This window comes from Mastomys coucha, unplaced genomic scaffold (assembly GCF_008632895.1).
Source record: "Mastomys coucha isolate ucsf_1 unplaced genomic scaffold, UCSF_Mcou_1 pScaffold14, whole genome shotgun sequence".
NCBI lineage: Eukaryota > Metazoa > Chordata > Mammalia > Rodentia > Muridae > Mastomys > Mastomys coucha.
Window position 1 is genome coordinate 108,049,745 of NW_022196896.1, and position 27,773 is coordinate 108,077,517.

General features: G+C 42.0%; 1 protein-coding gene across 4 annotated transcripts in view; it reads right to left on the reverse strand.

Moving 5' to 3' along the window:
* The window catches only part of Col4a4 (collagen type IV alpha 4 chain), a 113,464-nt gene that overhangs the window by 23,018 nt on the left and 62,673 nt on the right, over positions 1-27,773 (reverse strand). For all 4 annotated transcript variants that reach the window (XM_031368170.1, XM_031368172.1, XM_031368171.1 and 1 more), the window contains 17 exons: positions 25,966-26,055; positions 24,187-24,350; positions 21,620-21,692; positions 20,541-20,647; positions 19,800-19,983; positions 18,422-18,490; positions 15,932-16,039; positions 14,844-15,062; positions 13,908-14,069; positions 11,997-12,167; positions 11,287-11,430; positions 9,483-9,587; positions 8,465-8,646; positions 7,643-7,706; positions 6,465-6,539; positions 2,817-2,924; positions 2,169-2,276 (listed from right to left, as the gene is read on the reverse strand). In XM_031368170.1, coding sequence (XP_031224030.1) covers positions 2,169-2,276; positions 2,817-2,924; positions 6,465-6,539; positions 7,643-7,706; positions 8,465-8,646; positions 9,483-9,587; positions 11,287-11,430; positions 11,997-12,167; positions 13,908-14,069; positions 14,844-15,062; positions 15,932-16,039; positions 18,422-18,490; positions 19,800-19,983; positions 20,541-20,647; positions 21,620-21,692; positions 24,187-24,350; positions 25,966-26,055 — 2,133 coding nt within the window. The remainder of the gene's footprint in view (positions 1-2,168; positions 2,277-2,816; positions 2,925-6,464; positions 6,540-7,642; positions 7,707-8,464; positions 8,647-9,482; positions 9,588-11,286; positions 11,431-11,996; positions 12,168-13,907; positions 14,070-14,843; positions 15,063-15,931; positions 16,040-18,421; positions 18,491-19,799; positions 19,984-20,540; positions 20,648-21,619; positions 21,693-24,186; positions 24,351-25,965; positions 26,056-27,773) is intronic.

Sequence of the window (27,773 nt, forward strand, 5' to 3'; positions counted from 1 at the left end):
TGAAACTTTCAATCCATCATGGGTCGCCTGGTTTTCACATTCCTACAAGTGTCAGCGGAGACGGAGAAAGTATCAAGAGATCATTTGTTCTAATGAGAACTCCTGTCAGGTTATTTAGTTGCCAGCAAGTGCTCCAGTGTGCTGGAAACTTCCAGAGGAAGAGTTCCCCTTCCTTCAGCATAGCTCTGAGGAATGCATACTGACCCACAGCTTGTTGAAAGGCTAGGAGTCTTGGAAAGCTGAGATGTGAAAAGCAGAAGGGATGAGAAAAAAAAAAAAAGAATTTGGATTTTTTTCAAAACAATAAAATGTTTAATTTCAGAAGTGGTTTCTAACTCTTCTAAGAAGAACTTTGATTTTACTAACTAACTAACTAATTAACTAATTAACTAACTAACTATATATGTGTGTGTGTATATACATATATATATATGCCAATGACCTGGAGAAGACAGCTGGGGCTAGAGAAGGAAAAGAGAAGGTGGAGGTAACTTGTCAGGGGCAAGCAGAGAAAGTTTGGCCCCTCGTCTGCTGTTTGACTCCCATCTTCATAGCTACTTATTCATCAACCCAAATACTTATTGTGTGTCAGCTAGTACCAAGGGCATTACAGAAAAGGTCTTGCTCTTCAAAAAGTCCCATTCTGTTGAGATTAAAGTCCTGTGCAGGTGTTATGTTAGAGCACAAAGAAAAAGCATTTATCTAGGATGGGAGAAATGGACCAATGGGAGGGGGGGACAGAAGAACACAGGGACATGAATATTTGTTAACAGTAAGCACTTTGGGCTGGCTGTACCTTGTTATATAGCCTATCCAGAAAAGTAATCAGACCACTATTGCCTCTAAAAGCCGAAAACTACAACCAGGACAAGTGTTTCTGTATCTAACACAGAGGGTGCGTGTAATTTAAGTGGGTGTTCTTTCCCTGGGAAGCTTTATCTCCCCTTACTACAATCAGTCTACATACACTGATGATACAAATACTTTAAAGCCTTCCAATTCCCTCTGTGTCCGCCTGTGGTGCGCCACTCCCCTATTTCTGAGCATTTTTCTTCTTCAATGCCCACAATGCTGAAGACATTTTGTTGTTTTCGTGCATTTATTTCCTCTCGTGGACTAACAAGGTTTAAAATGGCGCTTTTGATGTTGTATAAGCACAAACAGAGGTGGGGTAGACCTCTATAAGTGTGATGGACACACCGTGCTTATAGCACCTCGGAACTCAAGAAAGGGACATTGGTGCAACTCTAAGTGTTTAATGGTAGCTGTGTCTAAAGAGTTGAATGATTGTCTGGCTGTTTCTGTGAGTTAAGCTCTACCTGTAACCAGAGTGCCAGGCTGCTTCTCTTGTATTCTCTTATTTGGATGAAAGGTTCCAGGACCTCTGGAATGTCGCCTTCTATCTCTCCATCACTCAACAGCTCTGCTTTGTCCAGAGAGTAATTTACGAATAGGGTTCAAGGCTGACCTTAAAAATGCTTTGTTTTCACTTTTTTATCTATCTGTCTGTCTGTCTGTCTATCTATCTACCTATTTATTATAAAATGACTTATAGTAACTTAATACAGGCAAGCATGCTTTTAATTCTGAAATTTCATTTATGGGGGATGGGTCCTGGAGATCACTCCCTGATGCCCTCCTTGCCAATTCTCAGGGTTCAAATGCCTGCTACCCCCAGTGCTATTGTTCAGATCACGTCTCCCAAGGGTTCGCATGTGAAAATGATTCACATGTAAGGCATTAAGCATCTAGAAGCTGAACCCAACTACCATGGTGTTAGAAGCCACACCTGTCTTCCTTATGAAATAGCTTATGAAGGCTAGAATTATATATCTTCTTTAAAATGACCCCCAACACTTAACCCAACAGAATCTAGGGCATAAACGGAGCTTGATAATCAGTGGAGGCAAATGGGCAGATGAGAGACTCATTTCAGACACAAACAACATGCCCCAGAAGAAACAGGACGGAAACACCAAGGTCCTGGGCCTTCCTCAAGGGAGGGCAAGCAAAGATGAGCATCACCACAAGCCCTGGGAGGTTGGGAAGCTGCTGATAGCACTGGAGAGAGGCCTGATCAAGCAGACTCACTAGTCCAAGAAAGGAGCTGCAATTTTGCCACAAATGCGCTGGACCTATCTGGAGGGCTGGGCCTTCTCTCTACTTACCTTTCAGTCCAGCAGGACCTGGCCTCCCTAATTCTCCGGCATAACCTCTTGGCCCGGGGTCTCCCACTTCTCCTGGATGGCCCTTGAGTCCAGGCATCCCTGGGTTACCTGGGAACAAGAAAGAAAATTTCAGACAATGACATGTGAATAACATTCCCTGGTAAGGTCATCTGTGTTCTTAATATATAAATAACCAGGGACACGGTTGCATTACTTTTTCTTTCTAGGTATTTTTGACCCCAAGGAGACAAATAAATAATTAATTTCAAAAAGATACACTTACGAAAAAAATCGAAATTGCCAATCATGATTCTAATTTACCAATGCTGCCTGCCCTCCCCCTCCCACCCCTCCCACCTCCACCCCCCGCTGACTTGAAAGGAAAAGGATCATTCAAAACCCTGAGCTGTATATGTGACATTGCTTTAGGAATGGGAGACAGAAAAATGACAGGCTATCAGCATAACTGCCTGGTGCAGAGCTGGCAGTTGGCCAATGCTGCTTAGGGTAAAGTCTTAAAACCCTGTGAAGTTGGACTAGGTTTGGGGTGAATGAGACACAAAAGGGCTCTACATGAAGAATAGCTCTTTCTGGTATGCCAAGTCACATGAATGCTCAGGGATTTTTCGAGACTTTCTGGCAAGGTACCTGGACACCCTGGTGGTCCTAAAGAGCCAGGCTGTCCAGGTCTGCCTGGTGGTCCTCGGGGTCCTTCATCTCCAGGAAAGCCTTTCTCTCCAGGGGCTCCAGTATGTCCTAAAGAAGGAAGGGACAACATTCAATTAGTTGTAGATTGCTCTTTTAACAGTGGCTCTCAAAAGGTCAGCTTCAAGCCTCACTATCTGGTGTGTGTGTGTGTGTGTGTGTGTGTGTGTGTGTGTAGGGTGTGTTTTTGTTGGTTTTATATTTACACTGTTCTTGATCGATAAGGAAGACATGATTGAGAAAATTTGGATGACCAAATTATCTGGTTTTAAAACTTCTTATTGTATCACAAACAGTTTTCAAACTGTAGCTTTTTAATCAACTTTACTTTAGTCAATCTAATTTCCCCCTGCTCAGCAGTAGGGGAAAATCAATCAAGTCCCTGTAATTCTTTTTGCTGTCATGCATAATGATATATATGCAAATATTTTATTTATTCTTTGACAATGTCGTACATATATGTATCGATTGTGTCAACCTCCCCCTCCTTTATAGATCGTTAACCACACTCTCTTCTTTTGAACTATTTCCCAGGAGCAGAATTTCTTGGTAAATAGTTTGACGTTTGGGTTTATCTTAAAATATGTTTTTAAATGCCAGAAGATTTTCAAGTAAAACACAACCATTGCGGGATGCCATCTCAAAAGGCGTCAAGGCCTCAGCCTGAAAAATAACCCTTCTCATGCAGCAAAAAAAATACTGTGATAGCCAAGAAAACTAATACCAATCCATAAAGTCATCTGCTCACTCCTGACCCCAGTCCCATCCCTGCTCTGTTGTCTCTGTAGCAAACCTCACTAAATTCTACACGTTATACCTAATGGGTGTATCTCTTAAATTAAAATAATGAAACATTTAAAAAAGAATTAAAGAATCTTGACAGTCTCTTTCTCATGACTAAGACTTCCTAAAGAAAGGTTGCCTGCTCTCTAGGTTTTGTAGAATAGGCCATTCAGCATTGGGTTCTTGACATGGCTCGCCTGTGTTTGGGAGCAAGTATTACACCTGCAAACAGCACCCCGCCCCACCATCTCCCACCGACATTACTACAGCCAGCAGCCCGAGAACGAACTGTTCTTCCCTAAAGGCTTTGCGTTTGTTTGTTTGCCTTGTTTTTTGATCATTTGCAACTAGTCTGGAGGATCTAGCAGGGGAGCACAGCTACTCATAGAGCCTTGATTAAAAAGCAGTCCTCCTCTCTCAGTGGGGGTCCTCCTCTTCAACTGAGTGTGCAGGAGGGACTCATGGGAGCTTCTCCAAGTATCCTGCAGGCCTTTGGTACCATGTTGGGACTAGCTTCATGAACTGTGCAGCCAAGGAGTTCTCAGACTCTTCAAAGATCAGACAGGTTAGACTACCCAGCCTCTCCAGTGTACGCTAAACAAGTAAATCCTCTTTTTTTTGGTAATATATAGTGCTATATATACATTTATTATATATGAAATATATAACCTGTTGATGCTATTCCCCTAGAGAACCCTGTTACACTTTGAATTATATTTATTTTATTACTAGAAATAGACCATTTTCCCCTTATGCTCCATTACAAGTGTGACTTTAATTCAAATTTATAGTAAATCAATAGCCCACACTGAGAAATCAATGGTTGAATCTTTAAACAGAATGCAGAGCTTTGTCTTTCCAAATCCACATTATTCATTACAACACTGAAGTAACCAATGCCTGTGCCTGTTAACTAATCAAATGTACTCGCTTCTCACCCTGCTCTGTATTATCTGATTGGTCCCAAACAGCTTCCTGCAAGGGACACACACGGCACCTCCCTGTAGCTCCAGTTGCCAAAGCAGGCATTCCAGAGCAGCACCTCAAAGTTAGGGCTGTGTCCAGAGCAGGATTCGGGGAGTGATTCGGACTCTGTCTCTCTCGGAGTTGATGTGGATGGATGGGACTAGACTGACCCAGTCCAAGCTTACAGAATCCTGGAATGCAGCGCACTATGCTCTCTCTATACATCCTCGCTGAGTTCATGCAAGTACAAGGCATAGATTCCTAGCCAAGGAAAACAGAGCGTCTGAAACTCTGTGCCGAGGAATAACAGAACAGTTCTTGAAACCCTTAGCGTAAGCCACGGCAAATAAGAAACCAAACAGTTTAAACACTGATGACCACAGGATGCTGGATCAAGCCGGGTAAGGCAAAGAATATCTGCAAAAGCCTGACTCAGTATAACGTAAGCCCAGACCTACGGTTTCCAACTTTAAATACTGGGTAATGGAAGATGCCCACAGTTTGTGCTACTTTGAGCCTGGAAATGTTTATGTCATTGGGGTTTATAACAAAAAGACCCACAGACAGGAGCACATTTCTTATGGCAGGACTGACGTCGCGATGGTGAGGGCATTTCTGATGCTGTGTGTGATGATGTCAGTTTACAAGTGACTTTCATTTGGTGTTCTGATTATACATTCTATTTGGGGGAAACAAAACATGGCTCCTGCTGAATGGAACATCAAAGGTGATGCATGGATGTCCTTGCTAGTACTTTTGTAGTCTAGGAAGAGGGAATTTCAACTGATAAATAGTCTTTATCAGATTGGCCTGTGGGCATGTCTGTGGAGGCATTTTCTTGATTAATGGTTGCCGTAGGAGAACCCAGACCACTGTACGTGACGTCACCTCTGGGCAGATGGTCTATGATTGTACAAGAAAGCAGGCTGAGCAAACCATGGGAAGCAAGCCAGTAAGTAGCACTCCTCCATGGCCTTTGCTTCGGTTCCTGCCTCCAGGTGCCTGCCTAAGTTCCTGCCCTGACAGCCTTTCATGATGGGCTATAAGCTATAAGCTGAAATAAGCCCTTTCCTCAGCAAGTTGCTTTTGGTCATGGTGTTTGTCACAGTAATAGAAAGCAAAATATGACAATAGCATTCTAAATACAAAGTCTTAGTTTACCAGGAAGCTATGTCAATCCAAGCCTGGGTTTAAGTCTTACCCCTACTGACTGACTGCACTTGAGCATAGGTAAACATAATCAACTCTCTGTAGGTAGATGTCTGCTCTGTCCATGCAGTGTATAGCCCTGTGTATGCATCTGTTTCTACTTTCCTGGTTGTTAATTTCAGATATGTTCCTAGCAGAAGAATCCCTGTGTTTAAAAAAAAAAAGTTAAAGATTGATGTGTTCTTTCTTCCTCAGGGCTCAAAGCAAAAGTGCACATTTGAACTCTTCAAGTCTGCTAGTGTGTTGTTTGCTATCTGTGGGAGAAAGAGGTGTCCCACAATAGCTTGTGGTCATCTAAAATGACAGAGATGGCAAGATCATCTGAATTTTAATTGCTTGGATATTCACTTTGTCATTATACAAACACAGAGGTGTATATTGCTGTGCCAATGCCATCGGTCCCAGGGGCCATTGTAGGGATACATTGAGAGTCCCCAGTACCTGGTCCAGGTTATCATTCTGGGAGAAGGATGCTACAGCAATGCCACCCAAAATCTTTTTGGTACATACTTTAATAGACAAATGGTAAAGAAAATATTGGTAGAATCATTCCCAGTGATAAGTGTAAAAGTAATTACTTTGTGTTTCAAACTAAGTGTTCTTTCTTAAAATAAGAAAAATCGGGAGCTATACCTTGGTATCCAGGGCTACCTGGCTCACCCTTTGGACCAGGTAGACCACACTGACCGGCAGGTTCGCCTTTGTTTCCTGTGAATGACATAACACCAAGAGCATTAGTTAAAAACATATCATTTGGTCTCATACAAGTAACCTCCATGGTATTTGCCTTCATAATCTAGCTTCAAAGAGACATTTTAAAAACAAATTTTGTTCACAAAGAAGAACAATGGGAATACAGGTGAAAGATGGGATTTATGACTTTTAAAAAAAGATTTATTCTATATGGGTGAGGGTGTTGCTTGCACGTGTGTATGTGTACGTTGTGAACACCTGGTACCTGTGGAGGTTACCAAGACAGTTAAACTTTTGACTGTTGTATGCAATCATTCATTTAGTGTGTCATGACTTAGGTGTATTTGCATATTTCTGTCCAGAACAATAAATAAAACTCCTTTTTTTTTTTTTTGATTTTGACTTGTTAAGAGTATAATTTCAGTTGCGTTTACAAGGCAATAAGGTTTTGGATACAAGGCAGGCTCAGGACTACTGGGTCAGCCTGAAGCTATTTTACAAATAAAGTTTTCCTGGGATGTAGCTAAGTCCTTGTGGCTGAGACTTGTATACCCCACAAAGTTAACAAACAAACAAACAACAACAACAACAACAAAAACCTTATGATATAGCCCTTTAGGAAAAAAATGAAACTTCTTATCTTTGATTAAGGATAAAAATGATTCAATTATAAGTTATATCTAGCTGGAAAATTGTTAAGGAAACAATTAACAAGTGGTGGAGATTTATGTTCCATGATTCTTATAAATAGCTAGACATAGGCAATCCTTAATTGAGTGGCTGGTTCTTATGGAACATGGGGACACTCCCTAGAGATGTGGGTCTGGTCATTTGTACCAGATGCAATTTGAGAAGCTGTGGTCACTACATCGACAGCTTCTGAGACTTCCATAGAGAGGAGGTCTTGATGCCTGTAGATATACCAGATCCTATCTGGTACCCTTGGGCCTATGTGGAAAAGGAGAACCCTCTGAAGCTTCCATGCCTCACTGTCTAAGAGACACTTCTGAGTTCTAATTTGTGATGCAATTTATCATTAACAAGATGGATGCTCACTCACAATGATAGAATTCCCAGAACTCTGAATTTGCTAGCCGGGAACATTTTCCAAGCCATACCTTTAGGTCCTCTTGCTCCATCATCTCCTGAGAATCCAGGGGGTCCTGGAGAGCCTGGATCACCCTGACAATTAATGGAACAAAAATAAGACACTCGTTGGGTTTTCCATGCCGTGGCACAAACACGTTACAGTTTTCTGCAGCCAACTTAGTGTTTGTAATTGGCAATGGTGAAGGAAATCATTAGTGTCTTGTAAGCATAATACTCTGTGCCTGTGTCTTGTGAACGGGTAAAACTCCTCCAGAGTTAGAGCTATCTTTCCCAGAAAGAAGTGTAGACTTCTTTATACACAATTACCAAAGAGTAACTGTGTCAGGCAACTTGAATTTACACTCTGAACAAACCAGCTGATAATAAAAGAAATACTGAAAGCTGTGTTGTATCGTAAATTTTAAAGATCCACTTTAATCCAAAAGATGGAAAGCCAACAATGTTACACATTTTCCAGAAGTTTGATACATGTCACTACATTATATTTTCTGCTTTCTCAAGGGGAATGTTACTCATGATTATAAAGGCCAAGTACATTTTAAAGGAAAAAATATGACAGCTCCAAACAGATGGGAAGGCAAGGCTTGTGAGTTATTTAAACCTGGGCGGGCTGGAATGTGTGAATCACATGACTTGCTCCTCTATAGCAGGACAGCCAGTTCTAAACCCTGGTCAGAAATCTCAGTTATATCATAACCTTCCAGAAGGCTCTATCCTTCCTTCCTGCCACCTCGTAAGACAAGGGCACATACTGGCCAATTCTGACATTTTGTGGGATCCCGAGAGCAGAAAGAGTTTATTTCTTCTCCCTTGCAGGAGCAGTTCCTCACCTGGTCACCTGGAAATCCTGGAAAGCCAATGACTCCTCTCAGTCCAGGTGATCCTGGAGGGCCAGGGGGGCCAGGAGGCCCAGGAAGCCCATTTATCCCAGGCTGCCCTTTGTGGAGTCCAGGTGGTCCATCTCTTCCAGGATCTCCTCTTCCCCCTTGCATTCCTGGGCTTCCTTTATCACCTGTTGAGGTCAGCAGTGTTACAAGCCCCTTGGCTGAAATCTTAGACTGAGTGAAGATTGTATTGAATGACTTGATTCTACTTGTAAGAGATGGAGACAATGAGATTGAGATGCTGGCTTCTGTTCAAAGCCACATCTTTGTGGTTCCCATCTTTGGCAGCCTTACTTAGGAAAGAAGCTGTCCAGGAATAGACTAGAAACCACCGGTGGAAAGAGAGAGCAGCCAAGGTCATTTGCTCCAGCAAGCACACCTTACAAATGAGGAAAACTTCAACCCAGAGGAGTTCAAACATTTTTTTCCTACTAGCTAGCTAAAGAGAAGTCCAGGATATATAACCCATGTAGATTAACCCTGAACTTGAGAAAGATGCAGAATCAGTTGTCAAAACCCTTGTTCTGTTCTGTTTCTGAGGACCAGCAGCATGTCATCAGGATGCCATCTAGAAAAATGAGATTCCCGATAGCCCCAAATCTATAGATTGGGGATCTCCATTTAGACAAGGTCATGAACATGATATTTGAGAGGGGCTAGACAAAATGACACAGGCAGCCCCAGGTAGTCACACCAGCTCTCCCAAGCAGAGAGGAACCAGTTATTTATGTATACCTTGTATTGGTCCTAGTTTGGAATACATAATTCTATAAATACATATGAACACCAATTATGTTTAGCATGGAAAAGCTAAAATATTACTGAAAATGCTTAGCGGGGTATGATTATATTTAAGAAATTATGTTTCCTAGTTCCTTGTTGGAAGGAAAGTTGCCTAATATATTTCCTTGTCTGAATGGTCTATAAAAAGCCAACTGATGCGATAAATGTGTCAAGCATTTACCTCTTTCTCCTGAGAATCCACCATCTCCTGGAGGCCCAACATCCCCAGGTTCTCCCTTTTTGGAAATGGCTGCTTCTCCTGCATCACCAGGAAGTCCTCTGTCTCCTGTAAATATTACTTATATGAGAGAAACACAAACACAGACACACTACACACACAACTCATTTTCTATCAAATTTCACCTCATTAATAAACTCCATCTATCTCCATTAAGCTGTATTAATGGATCCCTCATTATTGGTATCAGGGATTAAAAATCTGTCACCTCTTATCCATCCCTGAGACAAGGAGAAGCTATGTAATCAGTAAAATTTCAGTATCCAACCCAAATGTCTCAGGGTCCTCTGTGACTTAAGACATTCAGAACGTCCTAATCCACAAGACCGTTGGCTTATCCTGTAAAATCTGAATCATCCATCGCACATGTCCAGTGAGCTATCCCTTCTTCTCTCACCAGCATTTATTCTGCTCCTTACATTGGAAGAACAAACACATACTTCAACCTGATTCTCTGCGTATGGACTTCCAAAAACTAGGAGCTGTATCTCATATTCCAGGTCATTTGTAAACACTATCCGAGGAGATCAGTGTGCCGAGACAGGCTCGGCAGACCCACGTGGCGACAGCTGATTGTTAACAGAGAATTCTGGGAACCAACTGCTCTAGTGTTAGTTATGTGATGTCAGCAGTCATGAGCATGTTTATGGTGCTATGGGCATCTTTCCACAATTGTAATCAACAAACGCTGTCAATGACAGGATTTTCCTCTGGGAGCATTTTGGGAGAGTTAGTTTATAACTGCAGTGCCAGCACTGATCCAACTTTTAATTCTCATTGGAATAACTGTTTGTTTGTTTGTTTTTTCAAGACAGGGTTTCTCTGTATAGCCCTGGTTGTCCTGGAACTCACTCTGGCCTTGAATTCAGAAATCTGCCTGCTTCTGCCACCCAAGTGCTGGGATTAAAGGCGTGCACCACCACTGCCTGGCTGGAATAATGGTTTAATAGTATAACATGAATTATCTGTGAATATCGGGTATCTTATGGGGCAAAGAGATTGTTTGATACTTACAATTTTCAATTCCTTAGTTCTGTGTAAAGAGTTTATAAGCTAATAAAACAAGCACTACACAAAAGCAGATATAGAATCAGCTGAGAAGAAAGGGCCATTTGAAGGAAACTGGAGGCCATGTTCACAGAACGCTATAAGAGTTAAAAATACTCCTTCTAAAGACTGTCTTTTCATGGCTAGAAATGTTACTTTCTCTCCTGTAGCAGCAGCTGAGATACCATAGGAAACATCTATGCTGTAAATGGTTAAGGGGACAGGATTCAAAATGTAAAACCCCAAACAATGTTTTACAAAAATTAAGAACTTAGGGAAATTATATGAAAATAACACTTCATTGTCCACAACTAAAATTCTGTCCCAATTTTTAATTTTATCTTGTTTGTGTGTTGTCTTTGGTGGTTTTTAGGCGGCAAGGCCAACGTGTGTTATTGGGACAGAGGCCACACGGGCCCCCCAAAGCTTGCAACCCCTCTTTTACAGGTATTTACCACCAGCTTAGCAAGGTCTCTGAAACCCCATGTCTATAAATCAATGCATTGAGGAGTACTTGTTCATATCTCAACAACAGAGAGTGGTTCATTTACCTTAGTTACATGTAGTAAGATCGAAAGGCAAGAAAAACAAGTTCCTATGGTATCACAGAACTAAAGAGATCCAGAGACATATGGGCAGCATTTGATTAGAGACAGGGAATAAGCTCGGGCAGCCCCTCTGTGATGACGAAACCACTTACCTTTGGCGCCTGGCTCTCCCAGGTCTCCCTGCAAGCCAGGCCAGCCTTTCTCTCCAACCTCTCCCTTTCTTCCAGGTTCTCCATCTGGGCCCGACTTTCCTCTCTCTCCTGGAAAACCAGGGAAGCCAGGCAGCCCTGAGGGTCCTGATAAAATGAGAACATGAAGTTTTAGGAAAGCACTTTAAGGCTAGTGTGGTTTTGTTCCTGGTCATTCCGTGATAGGAATCCCTGCCTAACAATTTATGCTGAAAGTGAGTCACTCTTTGGAACCCGACTATGGTCTTAAATAACTGTGTTCCTCCATGCACTCCCATTTCCCATCCTACAGACCTAACATGTAAGTGCTGATGTTTTGGGGATCCTGAGCTCATCATATTTCAAAAGCACCAAGAGAAGGGATGAGGGCAGAGGGCCCATCTGAAGTGAAATATGTTAGCCCTGACCTAATGATATCATAGGTGCTGTCAGCTCCTGTGAGCTGAGGTGTCAGAGTCCTGTGAACCCAAGGCCTTTTGCCAATTAACTGACACTACAACATTCTGTCACTAGAAAGGATGACACAGAGAAGAAAGCATACATCCAAAAGGGAGGGCACAAGCAGCCTAAGTCTTAGTATGTTCTATCAGTCTAAGTCTTACCTAACCAGTTTGGTCTAGCAGTTGATTTTGAATTTGTAAAACTAGGAGAGTGACCAGGAGAACAATACTCACCCTTTAGGCCTGGAAAACCAGGTGGACCATCTTCCCCTGTGGGGCCTGGAACCCCAGGAGGCCCTCGGAGACCATCAGCTCCTGGTAGGCCTGGGAGACCAGGGAGGCCCTTCATCCCAGCCGGACCAGAGGGCCCCATGTCTCCTGGCTGGCCTTTCCAACCTGGGGCCCCTGAGACATAGTACAACTCTTAAGCAGGAAAACTTAAAATATTCTTCAAACAACCACAGGAAAAACACATTCCAGAGAGCTTAAACTATGTACCTGTGACACTTTAAACAAGAACAGAATAATATTTATTAGCTATATTGTCAGGAGCAACTTTTCATTTGGCTAAGAATATGTTTTTCTGAATGCTATAAAAAGGAAGGCAGGTCATATTTACCATTGGTAAGAATGAGTGAAGATTATACAGTTTGCTAATTTTTAGTATAAAGATACAGAAATGGAAAACAGAATGTACTTATATGTGCTCTTGAAAGAGAAGAGGAGAAGAGGAGAAGGAGGAGGAAGAGGAGGAGGACAAGGAGAGAAGAAGAGGAGGAGGAGGAAAAAGGAAAAGAAAGAAAGAAAAAAGAAAGAAAGAGGAAGAGAGGAAGAAAGGAAGAAAGGAAAGAAGGAAAGAAGGAAGGAAGGAAGGAAGAAGAAAGAAGAAAAAGGTGGAGGAAAAAATAAAGAGGAGGAAGAGGAGGAGGAAGAGAAGAAGGAGAAGGAGAGGAAGAGGAGGAGGAGGAGGAGAAGGAGAAGGAGGAGAAGGAGAAGAAGAAGAAGAAGAAGAAGAAGAAGAAGAAGAAAAGAAGAAACAAGAGCAGAGAAGAAGAAGAAGAAGAAGAAGAAGAAGAAGAAGAAGAAGAAGAAGAAGAAGAAGAAGAAGAAGAAGAAGAAGAAGAAGAAGAAGAAGAAGAAACAAGAGCTTCCTGGTGCCTTCTGACCATTTCCCCCAGTGGTCTTCAGTTAGGCTGTTAACCATGATGAAAGATTTCTACAAATCAGAACATCACTAGCCAGGATTCCTTGATGCTTGCAATGACACTGTAGTAGCTAATTCTGCCCCAAACATGTCTGGCTTTTCAAGTGTGCATCTTGCATTTGGATAAAAGTAGCAGCAAACACACCACAGAGTGAACAGTGAGGAAATGAGGAGCACGCGAGAGCTAGCTCCTGCTGTGGGAAACGTGTCTCCCCAGAGCTGTTACTCTGACTCTTAACCTTCCCTGTGAGAGGACCACGAGGAAGAAAGTTTTGAAGGTGAACATGTTAGAGAGGTTTGGGGTAGCCTGTGCCAGGGCACTAGAACTTGTTGTCCATGTGGAAGAGGTCTTTACCAGATGTCAAAACTCCTGGTGTCTTGATTTGGGACTCTCTAGACTTCTAAAAATCAAGTTATGTTGCTTATAAATTACTCAGTCAAAGGCATTTTGTTGTGGTTGGTGCAGTGGACTGAAGGAGCCCCAGAGCACCTGTATGAGAAAGTGCATGCTCATGAGCCCTCTTACTCATTCTTGTCTCCTTGAGTGTGCCAAGAATACAAGGTTCTGACTTCCACCTGGGCATCTCCCAAGGCCATATTTGCAGTGAATGACTTTAATTCACAGATGCCGCTGCACCTTCCTCAGGATGGGAAGCAGGTCTACATGAAGGCTACTATGAAGTATTGTTCTAAGCCTGCATATAATGCCACCCCCCATGTGTGTACCCTCTAGCCAGCTCCATACATGTTGCACAAACAGAACTTGGAAAAATGACATAGACCAAACTAGTGTGAAGCTCATGAATAATAAGGTTCTTTGACTCAGACTTGGTACTTATGCTTCTGCGGACATCCATCCATACATGAACAGGAGGCAAGATTCCTGACTATTAGTAGAGAATACCAGGGTACTTTATGTTTTGACATCTGCTGGCTCTTACCTGGGTCACCCGGAGTTCCAGGAAGTCCTGGTTGTCCTGGGATCCCTGGAGCACCTCTTTCACAGGAATGGCCAGGGGAACCTGGGATCCCTGGAAAGCCAGGACTTCCCTCTCTGCCTTTGGGACCTTTGAGTCCTGGAAATCCAGGAATGCCAGGTGGGCCTGAAATGATAAGATGCATTTGGCACACTCATGAGCTAATGCTATAGAGATGGCCCAGCATGTCCCTCATCCATGTCAATTCTAAAAGTAGACCATTTGATTCTGACTCTGGGCTCCCTGAACTAACAAACCCTTGGAATGGATTTTTCATATCTAAGATACAGATCCAAGTGAATGTGAAAAGCCTTCATAGCCTTGCTATGTGGGCTGCTTGGTAAGCATACGGATGACAAAGAAGTTACCTAGGCAAACAAGAAACCACAGGCTTTCCTAATTCCCCCATCCTTCACCTCCATAGCAGAATCACACACAGTAAAATAAGATGCTCCCAGTGTGTGCTGCATGAACGTGCATTTGGTGGGAGGGCTTACGAGTCATCCTTCCAGATATCTATGGGACCATCATGGAGCCTACTAAGCCCCAAACCTCACTGCTAAGCCCGAGCCTGAGTGGCTAGACCTCACACAGTCTGTACTAACTTCCACAGCCTGGCAATGTCAGTGACAAGCTGGTCAGCCCTTGCAGATGGTGGCTTTTGGAGCAAACACATAGCCTGGGTGGATCAGAATGGACTGAGCCATGGTGGCCCTATGTTTGCAAGCAAACAGTAAAATGGACAGGCAAACAGGAGATGCAGGTCCATCCGATGTCATCGGTGCACTTGCAAGCATGAAATGTATATGCACTCAGTGCCTAAATCACAAAGCATTCCTTTTGGATTGGGCCAAAGCTGAGCAGACATCCTATGACAAGGAGAGAGCAAAGACCTCATACCTCCAGCGCCTGGGCATCCTGGGAAACCTTTCTGTCCTTTCATGCCTGGTGCTCCTGGAAGACCCCTCTCTCCAGGGGGTCCTGGGTCACCAAATGCAGAGTCTCCTGGGATTCCTTTCGGGCCATCCATTCCAGGAGACCCAGGTGGGCCTGGGGGTCCAATAGGGGAGGTCCCCTTTTCACCTTTGATGCCTGGATCTCCCATGTCACCACGAAAACCTGTTTAACAACAATAACGAACTGCTGTCTGTACAGATATAGGTCCAATAATATAAGGGCAATTCCTTGAAAACTATAGGTGCTCTTAAGAGGAACTTAATAAGCGACATTTCAGTTACTTCAGAGACTCAATAGGTAATGCTGCCTTTATCACTCTATTAGTGACATCAATTGTTTTTTATTGTTGCTGTTCTATCTGTATAATTTCATTTATTTGTGGAGGCAGGCAGGTGCACACCTAGAGGTCAGAGGATAACTTGCGCGTGTTTCAGGGATAGAACTTAGGTCATCAGGCTTGGTGGCAAGCATATTTTACTCACTGATCCATGCCACCATCCTCCTTTTAAAATATATATATATATGTATATATATATATATATATACATATATATATATATATTTACATGTGTTTATTTGTATTTTTGAGACAGTATCTTGCTGTGTAACTCAGGCTGACTTAGACCATAATATATATCCCAGGATGGCCTAAAACTCAAGATGATTCTCCTGCCTCCAGATCTGGTATTCTGGGATTACAGCTGAGTTCCACTATAACCAGCCCCCTGACCACTGTCTTTGTCTGACAGACACTGCTCTGGATTGAGTGCTTTCAATCACACACTGAACTTGTGACAGTCAACAGCAAAGGCTTCCCCGCCCCCTCAGAAGGAGCCTCGGCTGCGTAGGATTCTCTTCATCTACAAGTTGTCACAACATAGCTGAGGGTCTGTGACCCCCAACCTCCCCCAGAGAACCATTCTTCCATTATCCTCAGATCCTCTGGCCGTTTTCTTAAGGGTATACATCTTAAAGAATATGCAACAGCCCCTGATGCAGATGTGCCTTAGGCAGACGAAGCCTTCGCTTACCAGGTGGACCTGGAATTCCAGACATTCCCAGTTTGCCTCGTTGGCCTTTCTGCCCATCTGGACATCTCATACCAGGAGCCCCCGGGGGTCCTGGAAACCCCTTCAGACCTAAGTAAGAATAAATGGACCAAAGATTCAGTCATGCAGAAACACACCAAATAGGAACAACAGAAAAGGGGGTTTTGAAATGTCTGTGTTAATTGTCTTTTGGAGGATGTCTATTTTATGGAACTAAAAATGTTCCCAAGAAAACCAGCCAGGATTCTGTAAGAAAGCAGGCTGAGCAAGCCATGGGAAGCAAGCCAGTAAGCACCATCCCTCCATGGCTTTGCATCAGCTCCTGCCTCCAGGTTCTAGTCATGCTTGAGTTCTGGTCCTGACTTCGTCCAATGATGAACTGTGATCTGGAAGTATGAGCTGAATAAACCCTTTCCTCCCTGTATTCCAAAAGTTTTTCAGTGTGGTTTACAGAAGCAGTCATTGCTCCAGGTAAATGTGCCAGAGTGACTTTTCTCATAATCTATACTGTGAAGAATTCCCTCAGGCAGCTTTTCACACATGCACCACCCTTCATCAAATTTTAGTGCCTTCTATGGTATGTCTGAAACACAACCCCATAGGCCTAGTCTATTCTTTGGGAGACCAAGACAGTGGCCAGAGCCTACCCTCCTGAGAAGGCGCAAAAGGATCCCTACATTAGACAGAGCACATGATGATGACCTGCTAAAAGGATCAAGATTTTACCTTCAATCTTTGATGTCCTCCTAAGTTAGCTCAGCTCATACACAACTTCTGAATTCTGAGGTTAGGGGGAGGTACAACCATTTATGAAGCGTGAGAGTTTCCTTCCTGTGAGCTAACATTGCTGGCGAACAACCAACCTTTCTCATTCATCCCCAGGAAGTTGACAGTAAAGCAGAAATGGGCATTCAATGAACTAACCAGTATACCCCATCCCTCTGCAGGTATAGAATGAAGTCTCCATACTCTCAGAGCTGCATTGTGAGTGCAAGATCCCACCCTGACCCTTGAGCGGGATCTTGGCCACATGACTGGGTTTATTCAATGGGATTTTATTTTTTAGGACTATGTACTAGTCTTATTGTATACACACACGTGTGTGTGTGTGTGTGTGTGTGTGTGTGTAATGTATAATATATTTTATATGCATATACACATACACATGCATACATATATATGAATATAGTTATAAAAGAGAAACTGCTTGGACCAATGAGATATGAGCAGCACATTGTAATCTGAGGGGTGAGGGGATCCTGAGAGAGCAGCCCTGCCCTCTTACATTCCTGAAATCCCATGAAAAGGGCACACCCTGGCTCTGTAATAAGACAAGTGTCGCTGTTCGAACCTAACCTAGGACCAGGGTCACACCAGCACACATTGCCATGGATCAGCTGAGTCCTCACTGTTATTGAGGGTCACAAGAGAGAAAGCAAGTGTGTGTTCGCAGCTCACTGAGACTCCAACACTACTTGGAAACCCCAGGATGGATACAAATGGTTCCAGAAGGCAGCATCCCAGTCTTAACATGACTCAACCTGTACATAGTTTGTCATGTGTGTGTTCTGTTCACAGCTATAAGTACAGAGGCCAGAGAGCAATGTCAAGTGACCTCCTCTCTCTTATTTCTTTTATTTATTACCTATTTGTTGTTTCTCTTTTTTAATTGAAATCTTTTTCTCATACAATATATTCTGATCACAGTTACTCTTCCTGCAGCTTCTCCCCAATCCTGCCCACCCACTCCCTACCCTTTTCTTCTCTCAGATTCAGTTAGACTGGTTTCCTAGAGTTCTGAAGAACCTCTTTGTATCCACCACCCCAGTCCTGGTATTGCACATATACATTGTGTCACTCAGCTATTTGCATGGATGCTAGCGATCTGAGCTCGAGTTCTCTTTGTGCTTGCACAGCAAGAATTTTACTGACCGAGCAATCTGCTCCAGCCCTTTCTATCCTTATGTTGGACCAGAAGAGCCATGTTTACTAACCATGCTAGTATTAAGTTAATTTAAATTAACTTTAAAGAAATTACCATGGATTGGGGTTTATAATTCAGCTAAATACCAGGGATTAACTCAAGTGAAATAGGTGCATGAACGTGTATTCAGAGACGTTGATACAGAGGCATTTTTCAGACTCTGTCTAGTCAGAACTTGTCTGTCTTGGAAGGGATAGTCCCCAGGCAGGTGGCATTCTCCACTCTTGGTACACAGGAAGAGATAAAGGACATAGCTTTAGAATTCTCAAGTGCAGACATGTGAACTGATAGGTGATCAAACCGAGACACACAGAGTCTCGAAAAAGTCTATGGAAGGGGCTTATGCCAAGTAGGGGAGGCCTAGGAGCTAATGGCATAAGTCTTTCCCAGTCTCCTGTCCCTCAAGGGTTTGCTGTGTGTTTATCTGCCTTCCCTCCCCACCCCCTACACTCTGGAAGGTGTAGGGCTAGAACTTTGCTTGGTGATACCTGGAGGTCCATCAAATCCTGGCGGACCTGGTTTTCCAGGGTAGGTTACATTACACGGAATGGAGTCACCTGGGGAGACACAGAAAAAGTGACATTCAGATAACTGAGCACTGAATCCATGCCTCTCTGTGCCGACTTCCATATGATGTGTTAGAGATCAGCGGAAGAGAAGTCTCCAAGCATCATTAGACAAACATTCCAAATCTGTCCTTAAACCCAAATCTCAGCTGTCAGAACAGTTACAAGCAGTTAGAAGAAAAGCCAGAGAGTCTAAAAAGTATGGGTTCTAATAACCTGGGAAAATGTAAATTATTAATACAAAGGATAGTTTGTAGGCCTACAGATTCTGGTGGAACAAAGAGAAAATGTTGATAGACCATGGGGAAGCCATGATACTTGGTACTGAGTTCAGTTGGTTTTGTTTTTGGTTTGGAGCTACACAAATGAAGGGACTGGGTTGGGTATCAGTAACAGCCATTTTGAGATTTCTATGGAGCAGGTCCATAGGTTACAGGGTCTCTTATTTTTTCAAGGACTCAGCAATGAAGGTACTGTTGTTGCCAGTCTAACTGGTAAAGCAACTCAAAGCCTGTCCCTCTGAGGGCTCATGTCCTACGAAAATCACAAGTTCCACTTTTATAACAACACCTCAGAGTTATTACTTCATGTGCTTTCAAACTAAAATGAGAGAGATAAAGAAAAATGATATTACACTTGTCTGAGTTCCGGAGTTACTTCTTATCTAATACAAAGGTACTTGTTTTTATGTGTTTCAAAACAAGAGCCAGAGACAGTATTTTATCTCCAGACTTTAAAATTAATGCTATCGCCCAAGGTATAATGCATGTTACAAAAGAAAAAAAAACTTAAATAAACCTTGTTTTGTCAACCATAACTCTGAAAGTAATTTTTTGAAGTTCACATGCCTGTCAAATATGCTTAAAATGCTGTCATTTTTCCTTTCTTCAAAATGCTTACAAGTGTGTTTTCATGAACACTTTTGTTAAATGAAATACTAGTGTATCTTTTATTAAAATATATTCATATTATGTCAAAAGATTGTAAAAAATGTGCTTTGAATGCATAGGAATGCTTTAAATAATATTGGATTTTATGAGTTGGTAGTGAGAAATGAATAAAAAGCAGTTTGGACATGACAAACAAGCAAAACAGCAAAGAGAGTAGTGTTCTGTGGACTCATTCTAAATATTGATTGTGCTATAATGCTTTCGGTTGATGGACAACCTGCAAGCTTTCCACAGTACCTGGATGAAATTCATTTAGCCTGCCTGCCAGAGTGATCCCTATGCTCAGCAGAGATGCATTACAGTGTTCGCGACTTCACTTAATATCCTCCCACGCAAATATCCAAAAATACCTTTGTGCCCCTTCCTGCCATCAAAGCCTCTCATGCCTGGGTGCCCGGGCTCTCCTGGTAGGCCTCTCTGTCCTGGTGGGCCTGGAAATCCCAGGCCTGGAGGCCCCGCAGGTCCTGTCCTCCCTGGAGGGCCTGGCAGTCCAGGGAGCCCTCTCTCACCTGGGGCTGCGTCCTTATGGTCTCCCTAGGAATGTCACATCACACGTCTGTTATTGATCTTTCAAAGTCCATGAATTCAAGGCAGTCTACATGTTTAAAATCCCAGATTTTAAAAGACAGCTGCAGCAAGTGTGACTTAAAAGAGTTAATTTAAATTTTCCTAGTATTTTATATACATACTTTGAACACTTATATACATACATGTATAGGATATGGATGTATCATGCCATGCCTCAAACATAGAAAGTGAATGGTATTATACCTTCGGTACAGAATAGAAATGTATGTGTAGAAGCACTAACATCAGATATAACATATAAAATAAGTAATTCAATTGTTAGATCTATATACAAATGAAAAACTCAAGTTTTTTGTATGAGTTTTTTTTGTATGAAATCAGCTTCTTATATCCTTAGGAGAAAGTACCCAGCCAGATAGGCTCTACCACCTTCCGTGTCCGTGGGTAAAAATACAAAAACAACAAATCCGTATCCCTACTGTGTGCGAGTCTGACCTATAGTTGCCTGCCTTGCTTGTGTGAACAGATCAGAAAATTAAATTCTATAGCCAAACTTTACTTACTCGCGGCCCAGGATCCCCTCTTTCTCCAGCACGTCCATCCTGACCATCTTGTCCATGTGGCCCCTGAAATCCTGGTGGCCCATCCAGTCCTCTTTCACCTTTTTGCCCTGGGAAAAGGAGACAAAAGATTTGTAAGCTCTTATACATGGGGAGTGAAATAGAAGGGAGGAAAGGACCCGGGATAGGAGTAATGGTTTTTCACTCTATGAAGGTTGGCGGAGATTCCTCAGTGACTTGGTTGCCCAAAGCCGCCCAAACCATTACAAAAACAAAAGGCAGAAAGGCAGTTGCAAAACAGACTGACTGTCTCTCTTTACGTGGGAAATGCTCCTCCTCCCATTTTAGCAAAGAGGTGACCTGTGGAGGGCTCAGTCATGGAAACTTCCTGCCTCAGTGACAGTGTGTGAGCATTCTATCCCTGGTCGTACTAGCTGGGGCAGTTGGCAGTTAGATTGTTGCCCTACGTTACACAATCCTAAAGTTTTTTCTCTGCTACCGTTGACACGGCAGCTCTGATGTCAAGGACTCGGAGCAGCCTCATACATGTAGTCCTGGGGCATATAGCCAGTCAAACTTGTGGGAGGAACTGGACATAGACCAATGAAGATGAGGATATGAAGACAGTGTCATGGTGCTGTGCAAGGTGATAGACATGTTTATCACAGTGTGAACCCGACACCTAGATTTTCATGTTTTGTCTAGTAGGTCAGTAAATTATATTATTCCCCCAAACTACTCCAAGGTATGCATCTGTTACTTGTAATTTAAATGCCATTGATTAATAGAGGCCATTACAAGGCAGAAGGCAAGTTAAAAGAGATTCTGCTTCAGATTCAAGTCCACCACAGTGAAGATTTGAAGATGTCACTAAAGGAACATTTATGATTTCAAATAAGAGTTGGGAGATTCAGTGCTTAATAGCTGTACCATTCTATGAAGGGTAGGAAATGCTTTTTAAGCGATCTTAACAATCCTAAAATGTATATAATTAATCTGCAGTCTCAGAGGAAATCAATGCAAGTGGATACCCGTAGGTCATTCATAAAATGTCAGAGGGCTAAATTGTCGGTCACACTCACCTTTCACTCTTGATATGACCATGTCACCCTTTGCCCCTTTGTGACCAGGGGGCCCCATGGTACCAGGTCTTCCCTGGGTAAATAAAAATAATAACAAGAACAGTATATTAGATTAATTTTGATAGGGCAGATGCTGTTTATATTTTTGTCTATCTGACACCTTCTCTTCTCTAAATCTCTGTTCAAAGATTCTGGCTTGAAGATTTTCAAGCCAGAATTTTGGTTTATCCCTTTCTTGCCTTCCAGAACCTTCCTGTGGTTCTAGTGCATAAAAACCACAAGGTCTTAGTGCTGAGATCTATGTAAAGTTTGTGTCTGGGTTAGCAACAATGTATCAATGCTTCTTTTACCTTAGCAATTCATCATGGTTAGGATATCATGGAGTGGGGGTGGAGAGATGGCTCAGTGCTTAGAGTACTTGCCGGTTTTGCAGAGAACACTGTTGGTCAGTAGCACCAACAGGGTGACTCTGTAACTCCAGTTCCAGGAGACTGACTTCCTCCTCTAACCTCTCTGTGCACCAGGAATGCACTTGATGCACATACATACATGTATGTGATGTGCATACATACATGCAGGTACTCATAAATACACATACACTTTTTAAAAATAAATCTTTTTTTAAAAGCTGGGGAAATGATACATGAAAATTCTATATTGATATGTAACCTTACCATGAGTCTTAAATAAAATTGTATCCTAAATAAATACGTATCATCAATACTATTTTAAATTATTTTAGCCTTTGATCTGTGAAAATGAAAGCAAAAACAGGGTGGGTAACATACAAGTTTCCACAGAGCTGAAGGTGGGGAAGGTGCCAGGGAATATGTTGGTGTTAATGGAACTTGATAAGAAAGAGAAGGGGAAATAAGAACTTTTCCCCAGCGGTGTTATCCTGCTCCCCATCTCTGAGCACATTAAGATGAATGTAATAGAGAGAGAAGATGTCAGAAATACGGTCAACCTAGTGAGTCCTAGAACAACTGAACTGATACCTTACTCATAATAGCCCTGAGTGAACTAGTAGTCCACAGTGCAAAAAAACGTTAGCCCTGGGAAGCAACTAAACTCAAAGCCACAACAATATTTTATAGTCACTAAAAAGATTTTGTATGTAGCAACATACAAAAAATAAAAATAAAAAAAAACCCTGATGGTGATAAAAATTAAATTCTACAAAATGAACTATAATATGCAAAAGGCAATATAATGTCAGCCTGCTTGTTTCCTGTCCATGCTCGGAGCTTTATCCCTTTATTTACGTTTCCTGCTGCGCCAGCTTTGCAGGTGTGCTGTGCACATGTGAAAAGGGAAAGGCTAGAGCTCTGAATCATCACTTTCACTTAACATCACAACTTCATTTTCATTTGATTCTTTTAGGAGAGATAGAGAATGATCTGGGAAATTCAGAATGGAGTCACAGGTCACCCTGGCATAGAGAAACAGCGAGCTGTCCCCAGAGTCCAGGGGAGGACTCCCAGGAGCAGTGATGTTATTTGCAGGGATCAGACAGATGGAAAGCTGTGCGTCAGCAAGTGAGCACCGAATGGTGATGGGTAGATTCCTGTGGAGTGGACTCTCGGGGATCTTTGACTGTTACTAGTTCATCTAAGTTACCACGTTCAGTTTCCCTTGTATCTGACCTATGAGCCAATCCTTGGATTCTCCTGTCAAATTATGTCTAAAGCTGACTTCCTCTTACCATGTAGCACAGCCCCTTGAGTCTGCTACCATCCACTTAATCTCCATGAGTCCTCCTTTGACTATGGTCTCTTCTCCACAGAGTAACTGGTGATTTGTCTAAAGTGAATATTAGAGTATTGCCTCTGTCTTCATAAGACTCCCCAGGCTGTTCGTGTCCTTTTAGATGAAGGTTCAAGCCTGGCACACCTGCAAAGTCCCAAGTTCTGCAGCCTCTGCTAACTGCTGGTCAGTGTGTGTGTGTGTGTGTGTGTGTGTGTGTATGTGTGTGTCCACGTGTACATGTGCGTGTGTGCATGTGTGCGTGCGTGTGTGGTGTGTGTGCATGTGTGTGCGTGCGTGTGTGTCTGCGCATGTGTGTGTGCATGTGTGTATGCATGTGCGTGTGTGTGTGTGTGTGTGTGTGTGTGTGTGTGTGTGTGTGTACGTGCGTGTGTGTGTGCATATGTGATGGACTGGGGATGAATCCCGGGAGGTCCTGTACTGACCCTCACTCACTTTCTCTACTCTTCTCCCCATGTGACTATGGCCTTTTGTCATAACAGCATAACAACACTGCATATTTATTAACTTATTTACTATAAAGCTTCTCCAAAGCTCCAGAACTTCACATATTATTCTGGTCCCTGTTGTATCCCTAAAAACTTAAAATCATGCCTGGGACACAGTAAATATTTAATCAATAATAATTACTTAAGTAAATGAATGAATAAAGGATGGATGGATAGCGAGATGGATAAAAATGTATTTGGTAATTAAGATGTTTACAGGTTCAAAACACAAATAAAATTAGAAAGGGGCGTACTAAGTTCTCTGTCTGTCTTGTTTAACTGGGCAGATTATGATCAGGAAGAGTTACTTACTGGTGGCCCTGGAGGTCCTTCAGCACCAGGCTGGCCTGGATCACCCTTTTCTCCCTGCCAACCAGGAAGCCCTAAGTCTCCTTTACTTCCTTGTCTTCCTGGGGGTCCTGGGGGGCCAGGGGGTCCCATGGGACCAGGTGGACAGGTACAGAGTCCCTCATTTCCTAGACAGAAGTAGAAAGTCAGATTTACATAGTTCCTGACAAAACCCCCCAGTAAGCTCTTAACTACAAAAATAGGTTAACCAGAGAAGATCTGCAGTACACTCTTCTCACAGAAATGGAGACTACATGACTGGAGTGTACCATGTGACAGAATGGAGTTCTGCAGCATGGTCTGTATGAGATGAAGCAGGGGCTAGAGTAGGGCATGTGGCAGGATAGGGGTCTATGACACAGTCTACACGAGAGGAGATTGTGTGGCAAGAGGCTGGAGTGTGCCATGCAGCAGGGTACAGAGGTATATGGCACAGTCTACATGGGGTGAGGGCATGTCCAATGAAGGCTGGAATAAAGCTTTGGACAGGATGTGGATGTATCTGTCACATGGTCTATGTGGGATAAGTACACACTTTCTAAGTAAACAGAATCACATATATTATGCTTTAAACTCCCAAAGCTGACATACAGTTCTGAGGAAACAAAAATCAATAAATTACATTAAATGTATGGATAAATTAATTACAGCATGACCCTGAATAATCAAAGAAACCCAATACATGAAGAGATTATTGATTGAGTGGCACATTACAAGTGCTAATTCACTACAAAACATTCCCTAATGATCAGGACTTTCAGCCTGAAAAATAAAGTTTGGGAAAGTCAAATTGGTTTGTGTCCATGCGCTCATACTGTCTGACTCAGTTGTCCAAAAGGCTCTGACAAGCTAGAGAGGAGGGACATAGCCACGGGCATTAGGTAAGTCCAGAAAACATGAGATCCACAGAGAAGGACTCCATTAAAATACCAGTAATGCCTGATCGTCATAAGATGATTCTATGAGCAAATTTGCACTATGAAGAAAAAAAATGTGTGGCCTTTATACTCTAAAGGCCTGCTTTTATAAACTGGTGGCATTAACCCTATACGAGATTGTATAACCACATATGGGAGGTCACAAAAAAAAAATGGTAACAGTGAAAGGCAATGATAAAAAAGAATCCCATACAAGTCCAAGGTGTCTGTGCCAGAGCTCTTCCATGTTGGCTCTCATGTCTTCACTGTAGTATCTTTCTGACTTGAGTTTTTTAAAAGTTGTAAATAAATTTTGGCTTGGGATTAAGACAGAGTTTCCTAAAATGAGCCTAAATATACTCCTGTAGTTTTAGGTTTTGTATTTATGCAAAGCAATGTTCTCAGAATTGATCATAAGATCAAAATATCTGTTTACTCTCAAAAAACAGTGAAGATGGCCTACATCTTATAGCATTAAATATTCAGCCAATATTTAATTCTTTACATAAAAATAACATCTCTGTCCCATTCATATGCAAACTTGCTTTCATAGTAAATAATACCATGTGTATTAAAGAATTCTTTTGAAACCAATTTCTCAAGTAAAAGTGGGTCATGAATGGCAAAGGGCAGGAAGCTCCAGTCTAACCGAAGAGTGAGAGTTGTTGGGGACTTATTCATACCAGAACACACACTGACATGCAGGAGTAACAGAGGTGAGCGATAAGTCTAAACTGTATGGCAGGCTGTCCTTCTCATAGACACCCCTGTCTGGCCCTCTATATGTGGCTGCCATGTATACATTCTATCTTGTGTGCATACTTACCTTTTGCTCCTTTTGCTCCTTTTCTTCCTGGGGGACCCATTTTTCCCTTCTCTCCCATTGGTCCAGGGCACCCAGGGCGACAATATATCACTGTTTGGAGGCAAAGGGTTGGCAGACAGAATCACATGATTTAGTTCAAGTCTCCCAGAGGACAACAATGTGGGACACTTGCAGTTTCTTATTTCTGTTTCCTGTCTCGGCCCATGTTTTATTTCATGACTTCTTATTTCCCAGCTCTATCTCTCCCTCTCTCCCTTATCTCTCCTTCCCCCTCTTCCTCTTCTTGTCCTTTTCTCTATCCTTCCCTCCCTCCCCTTCTCCCTTTCTCTCTATACATATAGACACAGCAATTGTCATAACATGCTTCTTCTACTGCCACCATTGAAGTCATCCTTAATGCCAGCCCTAAGTTGGTGGGCTCCAGAATGACAAAATAGATGTCAACAAAATATAGCAAAGCAAAATAAATCATGAACAACAAAAGCCAGAGTCAGTACATGGTGATGAATGTTTTTTTCCTTCTTCATTTACCAATTACCAGATAATGAAAACACACACAAACACACACACACAGAGCATGATTTGCGAAAGCAAAATTTTTAAGACATCTGTTTAAAGATGACAAGTAAATTCAGATGATACACTCTACATTCTCCTGAAATTTCAGTGGGATAAAAGACTATAAAATAACAACAGCAATAGAAGATTTAAAAAATTCCAGTAGACCTTAAAGATAAAGCATCAATGGACAATGACAAGAGAAAAATTTAAAAATTAAGAAGCAAGTTTCATACCAGAGTCTCCCCTGGAGCCTATATTAAAATATGCCGGTGAGGCCCAAAAAATGATTTGATAATGAAATATTTAGATGGGAAGACGCCTCTCCAAAAAAATGTAGTAGAAAACTAAACAGTCCTTCAAAAACATGGAGGGAACAAAAGAATTTCAAGAAAAATATTGTAAAAAAAAATGACAAAATTAAAACAGTAGAGAGGGGAACTATTTCACACTAATAAGTGAACAGGCAGCTGCAAAATGAAACACCAGAAGAAAACAATAACATCAACTGAACTCTCAGAAATAAAAATACACAGAGGAATTATGGCAGGAAGAAATCTATAAATTCTACTGGGAAATGGAGTTGATGAAACCTGTAAAAAGCTCCTAGAATAGAAGTAGATTTCAAGCATGTGACCAGGCACTGAAACCATACAAAAGTTTTTAATGCTCTTGATGGAGTCTAGAAAATATAATCCTGAGAAGAGAGATATCCAACCCAGGATTTTATACTTAGCTAAACTATCCATCAAGAAATACAGCAAAACAAAGGTATTTTCAAGTAAGTGTGATTCCCTGCTTCTCTCTAGTATTTCTAATCTTTTTTTCTGGAAGTTTAGTGTGGCAGAAAACTATTGAAAGAAATATAACTAGTAGAAAATAAATAGCCAGAGAGATACAGAGGGAATAACAATAAACTCATGTTTATTCCAACTCTTTTCATAGTACTAAGTGGAATCAGCCTACATGTGTACCAACACATAAATGGATCATGAACATGTGGTTTATATATCCAATGGAATGTTTTATTCCATGTTTAAGAACAATGAATCTATGAAATTTGCAAATGGATAGAAGTAGAAAATAACAATGAATTAAAAACTCCAAGTATCTCAACAATAATACTATGGCAATGCAGGCACAAAAAAGACAAATGTGGTGTTTTCTCTCATATGTGGATTCTAGCTTCTGAAAGTTAAACATGTATATTCAAGAGAGGAGAGAGAGAGAGAGAGAGAGAGAGAGAGAGA